At 49.5% G+C, this 8,982-nt stretch overlaps 1 protein-coding gene across 1 annotated transcript; it reads left to right on the top strand.

Moving 5' to 3' along the window:
• The first annotated feature begins 5,043 nt into the window (after nt 1-5,043).
• HOXA9 (homeobox A9) lies at nt 5,044-8,409 on the top strand. Its single transcript, XM_042044063.1, has 2 exons — nt 5,044-5,902; nt 7,024-8,409. The coding sequence occupies exons 1-2, from the start codon at nt 5,356-5,358 to the stop codon at nt 7,260-7,262; spliced, it is 786 nt and encodes a 261-aa protein (XP_041899997.1). The 5' UTR covers nt 5,044-5,355; the 3' UTR covers nt 7,263-8,409.
• Nucleotides 8,410-8,982: the final 573 nt, after the last annotated feature.

Below are 8,982 nucleotides of genomic sequence, written 5' to 3' on the forward strand. Positions count from 1 at the left end.
TCCTTTTAATTTTACCTCTTTTTGTGACTGTTTATCCTCAGGTTCTACTTTATGTCTTCGAGAACTTTTACAACAGGAATAGTTGCTTAAACCCCCTGCAATTACTTTAGGAATCTATTTAAATATTACCTAGACGGTCGTAATTTGTCTGGGCCATATAGCGATGGTGCTCTAAGGTTTGTCGGCTTTTGTTCAGTTTTATGACTTGCTAGTATATCTGGATTGTTGCTGTCTTGAACGAGTGGTTTCAGTTGACTGAGGAACTGCATAGACTGAGGAAGCAAATTACTATTTCTTGAGAGTAGGGAAAAGATATATTTCTTCTTTTTTTTTTTTTTTTTTTTGTTAATCGAACACCTACAAGTGTGCAGAGATCTTTAACTCCAGAGGACGTTGACAAAATTCTAGCTTTATCTCAGGGCCGAGAAGAAATCGTAAAGGTGAGCTCATGGGGAGGGGGGGGAACCCAGCCTCGCCTCCCTGCTAGCGGGCCCCTCCAGACAAGACTATTCCCTACCTGGCTGCATGTGGAAGAGCTTATTTCACACAGGCTGCCTTTTTTTTTTTTTCTTTTTCCCCGCATCCTCTCTTCCCTGCTGCATGTTTAGCTAATAGAGTCTTGCACAAAGGGAAGGCAAAAGGAAGGCTGGAAGAAAAGGGACAGCTAATGCTTCCTTGCAAGGGTATATGTATGCCGGGAGGAGGGGGGGGACAGACTTTGAACCCGGGCTTCTTGGGAGCCGTTAGCTTTTCGTGATGTAACATTGTCGTGCACGGCCCTTTTTTCCCCGATTACATCTGCATGGAAAGGCGAAAGCTGCCCGCGCGCGCGTGTGTGGGTGGTTGTTATTATATTTTACTCTTGTTTTCATTAACCCACCCGAGGCTGGCCGGGGGGCGCGGAGGGGCGCCGGCGGGGTGGGCGGGAGGGCGAGAGGGATGTTTTAGTCACGTTTCTGGTTTTATTTTCGTAGCGGGATCCTTGCGTTAAGGACCACGGCAATGGGGAAAGTAATAATTAGCGCCTGAGAACTGCTCTGTGGTTTAGGTAGTTTCATGTTGTTGGGGCTCCACCTTTCTCTCTACAGCACGAAACTGCCTTAATTACTTCAGTTGATATCATCACCAGGTATGCTTGGTGCGAGGGTCCTTTCTGCCCGAAGAAATCTTAGCGCGAAGTGAACTGTAGGCGTCAAGTCCCAATGCCATTGTTTCCCATCTGCAGCGGAGCCTCCTTTGATTCCTCAGATAAACACGGCAGCCGAGGGGGGAAGCTTGACAAGTTCTTCAAGGTTAGCTAGCTCCTAAGCGAGTCCCTGCCTGCTTGCGGGTTTTTAATATATCTCGTTGGCTGCATTCAAGGTCAGGTGCGTTTTTGCATTCCGCTCGGCGTGGGTCGAGCTCGGGGGGCCGGGGGGAGGTGGGTGGCTGTTTTATTTTTCAATCTGGATTTATTAAAAACCAAGAGACCTGAAAGCGTGCCTGGGGGAGGGGGTGGGGAGAGATCAAATCTGCCTGCCCCGCTCCAGGCGTCATCAAAAACAAGGGCCCGGAGCGCAGCGCCCGCGGCCGGGTGAATCCACTCGCGGCGGGGGTGCCCAGCCCCGCCGGCGGCTCTCGGCTCCCCTGGTGGGGTGGCTGGGGCTGCCGGAGCCTGGCGCAGGGCTCCGCTGGCTCCGTGCCTCCGCCGTCGGGCCCGCTACCCCGGGGCAGCCCGGGGCGCCGGCTGCCCCGCGGCCCGCAAGGCCTCGGTTACGATCACGATTGCCGTGCGGTCTCTCCGCGGCGGCGGAACAGGCAACAGCGACCTCTCCGGGCCCGCTGCAGTCGCCGCCACCGCCGCCTTTTGTGTTCGCAGCGCGACCGCGGGCAATGGGCGGGCTCCCGCCGGGCCCTCCGCCGGCAGCCAGCGCCGGCGCGGCCGCGGAACGGGGCACCTTTGGCGGAGGAAAGCAGGGCGGGGAAAAGGACAGAAAACGCACTCGTTGCTCATTTATTTCTATTTATTTTTTAGCGGTCATGATTAATTTTGTTTTAAAAAAATAATAGTAAAACCTAAAAACTTTTTCGAAACTTCGGGCTGGGCAGCAGGAGCTCGGATGAGTTTGGATAGCGGATTTCAGCCATCCTTAGAAAAGCAGACATCCCCGGCTGGGGCAGGAGCAGAGCTCTGCATTGCAGTCAAATTTAAGAGCTTGTGTTTGCCTCTACACACGAGGCCTGACGGGCTATCTGCAGGGTCTGTGTACATTTCGGGGAGTGTATTTACAGTGCCTATGTCTGTGCGTGCCTGTATGGCGTCTTTTGCCTCTGCCCTTTTGATTCCCAGTTGAATCGCCTCATCCTGATTTTGGACGATTTCTTTTAAAGTCTGAATAATTTTTTCTCTTCGCTGTGCTAAAACCCCTCCGTGCCTTCATACCACAACCGGTTCCGTGAGAGAGGTCTACAGCGGCAGGAAACCCTGGGGAAAGGCGATCCTGAACTTCCCGTTCGGGAGAGATCGCCAACACCCGCGAATTCCTGCCCCGCTCCCGCGTAGGCTCCGCGCCTCCGCCTCCGTGGTGCGTGGCTAATGAAGCAGGTCTTGCAGATGCCCCCCCGCTTAAAAACCGACGGGATTCTTCCTGATGCAGCCGGGGGTCGGAGCTAGCGGAATGGGAGCTCTGCTTATTCAGTTATGTTGGGATGGAGGAGAGAGAGTATTTTTATTGGGACATGATCGCTCCAGCAGTGCTTCGTTCCTGGGAATTCTGGTTTCATACAACATTTTTAAGTGAATGTCTGTTTCTGCCCTTTTTGGGGTCTTTTGCCCCCGAAGGTGTAAGTCACCAAAACCCTAAGTCATTTGCAAAGTAAATTGACGAAGCGAAATCGCCTTCGTGGCTCGTATGAAAAAGGTATTTTGGGTGAAAATGGATCTAAAACAGCGATAAAAGAGTCGAATATCCCAGCGTTATTATCAGCAACGTGACCGCGTGAAAAATGTCTAATTTTTTGCTATATTTCACCTCTTGCTTTCTGTACAACCTCTCCTGCCACTTGGATGCTGGCAGTGAACAAATGCGGAATTTTACAGGGGAAATAAAAATGCAGTCACGTTCTTTTAAACGCTATTGTTATTGTTATTCATTTGCTATTAGTTTTGGTGAGGAACCAAAAAAATAAAACCCGCTGCTGAAGTTGAGAATCCAAATTCGAATATAAACATCCAGGACTCCTGCAGCTAAGATTATTTTTTCTGAATGGAAAAAGGAAGTTCTACAATCACATTTCACCACAGCTGACTCTTAATAATAAATACAAATGACGTGGAGTTCCGTCTTTCCAGGAAAGACATACAATTATTTTTTTCTATTACGGAGCGTCTACACAATGGGGGGAAAAAAACCCGAGAGAGCTTTATTTGCATTTTTAAAATTGTTAGAAAATAACGGGCCCCTTGTTTATTGAGATCTTGCAACTGATCCACAATTTTCGAACTCTAATGGGGGATAATAGTTTCATTATGGGCCTTTGTAATTTTGAATGTGGGAGACAGCGGTGTTAAAATAGGACCTCTATAAGATTTCGGATTAAACTGTTGAGAAGACATGAAAAGAAAAAGAGAGAAGGAGACCGAGAGAGAGAGGGAGAGAGACAGCCCACATAGCGATGTAAAACTAATTAGAACCACATTTTCGCATGCACAGTATTTACACGCGATTTTAATCATTACTCAGTCGTCCCTACCATTTGCTGGGCTCTATTTTTAATACAAGGTATTTCGAGTAAATTGAGCCTCTCATGGAGATTTTTTTGTGCCCCCTGCATCTTAGTGACCGCGCTCCTTCGCCAGCCACGGGGATAAACAGCGTGAATGTCCGCCAGGGAGAAACCAGGGAGTCGCAAGCATGTTTGCCAAGCGCTCAGCCACGACTTTAATTCCTAACACTGGACTTGGATCTGGCCGCCTCTTACTTTCCCCCGCGCACCCTCCCCTCCTTCTGCGGAGGATTGTAACCCTCCGCTCGGCTTCCGATGCCGCTAGCGTGTGTCCTGCAGTCACAGGAGGTGCCAGCAAATAAATAACTATATTTGCACATAAATTTGATTCACCAGAATGCGGGACGGCCGACTGCGAACGCCCCTTTGATAGCCGCCTGGAGAAGCAGGGTGCCTTTCGGCAGAGGGGAGACGGGGCATTTTCTCCCGTTTCCCCCCGCTGCTTGCCTGCATAGTTGAAGAATTAATTGTGGTGATAAATACCGCTGCCCGGCTCTGCCCGCACTCCTTCCCTCCCGGCCAGGACGGCGGCTCCGCTCCGCTCTGCTGCGGCCGCTGCCGCCCCGCCGCCCAGCCCCGGCTCCTCTCCCCGGCCTGGCGAGGGGGTCCCCGGTCCAAGGGCAGAGGCGGCGGGGAGGACGAGGAGGGTGTTTCGGTCACTGCCGCGCCATGCCCGGCGGGGTGGGCTGGTGAAGTGCACTTTGGTGCGGGCCAGCCTAAATACCGAGCCAGCGCCTGCCCCTGTCCTTCTCCGGCCGGGCGGGGAGGGCCGGCTTTGCGCCGGGATTTCGGAAAGGGGATACGTTGAGTTTGACTTTCCCCTGCCAGCTCTGAGCCGAACGGAACGGTGTTATTTACAGTGGGTTCCCAAACTAAACACAATAGTATAATTTAACCTTTCCAAGCACTCGTAAATTTTTACTGCTGTGAAACACAGCGATGCAAATGAGCGCGCTCATAGTTACTGACTTAATAACAACCCCGTGGCTCCCGAAACAATAACTCCTTATGAAATATAATAAATGTATATTTAAATACAGTATACCGCAACTACTATTTTACTCTTTTTATTGCTTCAGTTATTGTATCATTTTATGTGAAGATCTCCGATCACAAGGGTGGTGGGATTTTTTTTCACGGAGAACACGACCCACTGATGGGATGATTAATTATGATATAAAATAGTCCGCTTGAATGAAAAAAAAAAAAAAGAAGAGAAAAAGAGAGGAGAAAGAGAGAGGGAGAGAGAGAGAGAAAGAGGGAAGGGGGGGCTGTAATACGGAATCTGATCTTTTAATCTCAGTTGGCCGCAATTAAAACAAACCCCGCCGTATAACTCAAATATCCCTTTGCATAAAAACATATGGCCTCGCTATAAAAATTATGGCTGGAAAACACTGACCCATTAATAGCCCGCGGACTGATTTATACTTTATTGTTCTGCTCCCCCGCCACGTGACAGGCGCAGCCAATGGGCGCCTGCGCTGCCTTCAACTTATTACTGACTCTACTTCTCCGCCAGCGCCAAGTTGTTACGTGAAACCCGCAGCCCCGAACCGCGGCGGGTCCGCCGCCGCCCGCCTGCCCGCCATGTCGGCTCCCGGGACCCTCAGCAATTACTACGTGGACTCCTTCCTGGTGCCGGAGGGGGACGAGCTGGCGGCGCCCCGCTACGCCCCCGCCCCGCTGGGGCCGCCGCCGCGGCCGGCGGCGCTGGCCGAGCACCCCGAGCTGGCCCCCTGCAGCTTCCAGCCCAAGGCGCCCGTCTTCGGCCCCCCCTGGAGCCCCGCGCACCCCGCCGGCGCCAGCGGCGTCCCCGCCGTCTACCACCCCTACGCGCACCACCAGGCGCCCGTGGCACCGCCCGACGGCAGGTACATGCGTTCGTGGCTTGAGCCTGTGCCGGGCTCCTTGTCTTTCCCCGGGTTACCTACCAGCAGGCATTACGGCATTAAACCTGAACCGCTGGCGGCCAGGAGGGCTGACTGTACCACGTTTGACACTCACACTTTGTCTCTCTCTGATTATGCTTGTGGTTCTCCTCCAGTTGATAGGGATAAGCAAAGCCACGAAGGCGCATTCTCTGAAAGCAATGGAGAAAGTGAGGCAAACGGAGAGAAACCGCAGATCGATCCAAGTAAGTGGGACGGCAAGGGTAATGGACTTAAGGGCTCTGCGCCGGCCGCGGGGAGGTGTCGAGGCGCTGGGGCTAATTACGCGGCCGAGCACCGGCCGCTACCGCCGCCGCTGCGCCAGCCTGCCGGGGTCTGCCATCTGCAAAAGCCAGAGCTGCCTTTCTCAGGCTCGAACGGGATCTCGTACGGCTTTGGCTTTCCAGGCTGAAAGGAAAACAAAAACCCACCCTACAACTGCAACTTAAACAAACATTAAAAAAAAAAAAAAAGAAAAAGGAGAGAGAGAGAAATGCAATAGCCGCCTATCCCTGCTCCTGCCACCCCAGCAAACTCAGCAGGACGTGCTCACATCCTCCTGCCTCGCCGCGCTCCCAGGCGTGGGCAGACGCCAGGGAGAAGGGTGCCTAGAAAGCACTGGATGTGAATCTGATCTTCTTTGAGACGGCTCTCAGGCCAGGGCGGTTATTGCTGGGCTGAGAACAGAAACCTCGCCGTTGACTTGGTTCCTCCCCTCCCCCCTTCGTCTCCTCGGTGGAAAACCCCGGGCTGGATGCTCCCAGGACTACGAGACTGGTGGCAGAGTGCCTCGGGATTACTATCGCGATTAACGCCGTGCGAATGAGGGTCCTAAGAGGGCGAGGGTTTAATTATGCCGGCTGTAGACTACTTCTCCATCTCCCTGCGTCTTGCCAGGGATGACACCGGAGAACGTAGAAATTAAAAAGAGAAACAATTTCGATGACATGTTGACCTGGCTGGTCACTCCCCGGGCTGGCAGTTTGAGGTGTGGGGTGGCCAGGAAGGAGGGAGGGAGCTAGAGAGAGAGGAAGAGAGAGGAGGAGAAAGTATTTTAAAACTGTATGCTACAAACAATAAAAAAGGCGAGGGGAGGCGGGGGTAACGGGGCTTTGCCGCGTGTGGTTGCGTGTGAGCTCCCCATGTGTCTGTATTTTGGAGTCCATTGTGCCTCACGATCCTCTGTGCCTGGGGAAATGAGAGCCACGTCCTAAACACGAATACCGGGACACCTGATCGGCTGTTTCTGCGTGGATTTCCCTCCCAGCCCCCTCCCTCCACACCCCACCCTCCCCCTCAGCCTGAACTTCTGTTGTTTTCGTTGTAGATAATCCAGCTGCAAACTGGCTCCACGCAAGGTCCACCAGGAAAAAGCGATGCCCTTACACCAAGCATCAGACATTGGAACTGGAGAAGGAGTTTCTGTTCAATATGTATCTCACTAGGGACCGTAGATACGAGGTGGCCAGACTCCTCAATTTAACAGAGAGACAAGTGAAAATCTGGTTTCAGAACAGGAGGATGAAAATGAAGAAAATCAACAAAGATCGAGCGAAGGACGAATGATGGAGACACGTGGGTTAAATTGAAAATGCATTAAGTAAAAGGAAAAAAAAAAGAAAAAAGTTAAAACAAAAAAATCATCCCCTCGAGCCCTGCCATGCAATGCATCTGGGTCCAGGCCTCATTTTTTCCCTTGGCAAATTCTGATTATGATTGTACAATGATAGTCACAGAGGCCAGATTGCCAGGAGAGGTACAGTAAGACTTTTAATTTTCTAATAGGAAAGAAAAAGGGGGCATTAGCACGAAAAGGCTGTTTAACTGGCTTGTATAAATCTACCTGTTTCTTCACTTATGGAAAGAAAAAAAAAGAAAAAAACTACCTTTTCATAATGCACAACTATTTACGGACTGTATAGTTTAGTCTACGTAGTTAATTTTATTCGCTCTTTGCGTGGCAGAGAGATCTCTGCTCTAATACTTGAACACTGTGTTTTATTGTGGTAATTATGTTTGTGACTCAATTTATGTGCTTGGGTGCTGTACCGGATGTAATAGTGTAAGCTAGAATTCAATTTGAACTCAGGTTGTTTATTATAAAAATTGCATAGAGTATAGCTCTGTAGTGTATTAAGTCTTTTCTGTATAATTAGACAGTTAACCTTTGATTGTAAAATATATATATTATATATCCCAATGCAAAATAATAAAATAAAGGTAGAAAAAAATTCGTTCGGGATGTCTGGGAATTACGGTTCTCAAAATATGAAGCAAGTCATTTTAGTATGCACAGTTGATATATATATAGTACTGTCTTCGTCGGTTGTATATATAATCTATATATTAAAAAAAAGTAAATAAACAGACTAGCTTAAATATTGTTTTTGCACCAGTGAGCAGTTAGCAGATTTCGGAGCTATACGTATATGTGAAAAGGGTAACTACCTATGGTTTATGTTTGAATTTTAATCGAATGATTTGATGGTTATTGTAATGAAGGTTAATTTTATTGATAATAAATTATACATTATAAAAACCTACATTTGGTTATTGTAAATTTGTATCAATTTAAAAAATAAATCTGGGAAGTTATGTTGATGCAGAACGTACACTGTCTATTTTGAAATAGTTACCTCATGGCCTACTGACCAAATCGTTGTGTTGAAATGATATTTAACTTTTTGCAAAATAAAATATATTGATTCTTTTATATTTTGTGATGTTTTAGCATTATTGAGGAGAGGTTCTTCCACAGCACACTGAATCTCGCCAGCAGATGTGGCAGGGCTAGGGCAGCTGCAGAGGTGAGGCAAGGAGTGGTATTATTTTCGAGCCAAGGCAAACCCACGGTTTTATAAACGCAGCCCCCAGGTGATGGAAATTTGGGCTTATGTTCATCCTAAATGGACAGATTCAGGTCCTAAATGCCATAGCTTCTCTGAGGGTAGGCATCCTTCCCCCCTTCCGGATAAGATTTGGTAAGCCGGTGCTTAGCAGTGTGCGGAGGAAGCCCCTTGGATGGCAGCGGGGCACGGTGCCGAGCTAACGCCGTTTTAATAAAATTCGCCGGCGGGGCGGGGGAACTAGGACCAAACCAAAATGTCCGACGTTCTTCAGTGCGGACAATAATGTAAATCAGCTCAGACAGCGACATTTAAACTGAGATTGTTAATTAGCCTCCACCAGAAAATGTCCAGCACTAAGTGTGCTCCCACAACCCTTGTGAGAAGGCTCGCCTTACCAGGGCGTTAATTTCAAATTCCCTGCTAGAGATAATTGTCCA

This window comes from Corvus kubaryi, unplaced genomic scaffold (assembly GCF_017639235.1).
Source record: "Corvus kubaryi isolate FWS band 111438036 unplaced genomic scaffold, C.kubaryi_AGA036_p1.0 37398, whole genome shotgun sequence".
Classification (NCBI taxonomy): domain Eukaryota; kingdom Metazoa; phylum Chordata; class Aves; order Passeriformes; family Corvidae; genus Corvus; species Corvus kubaryi.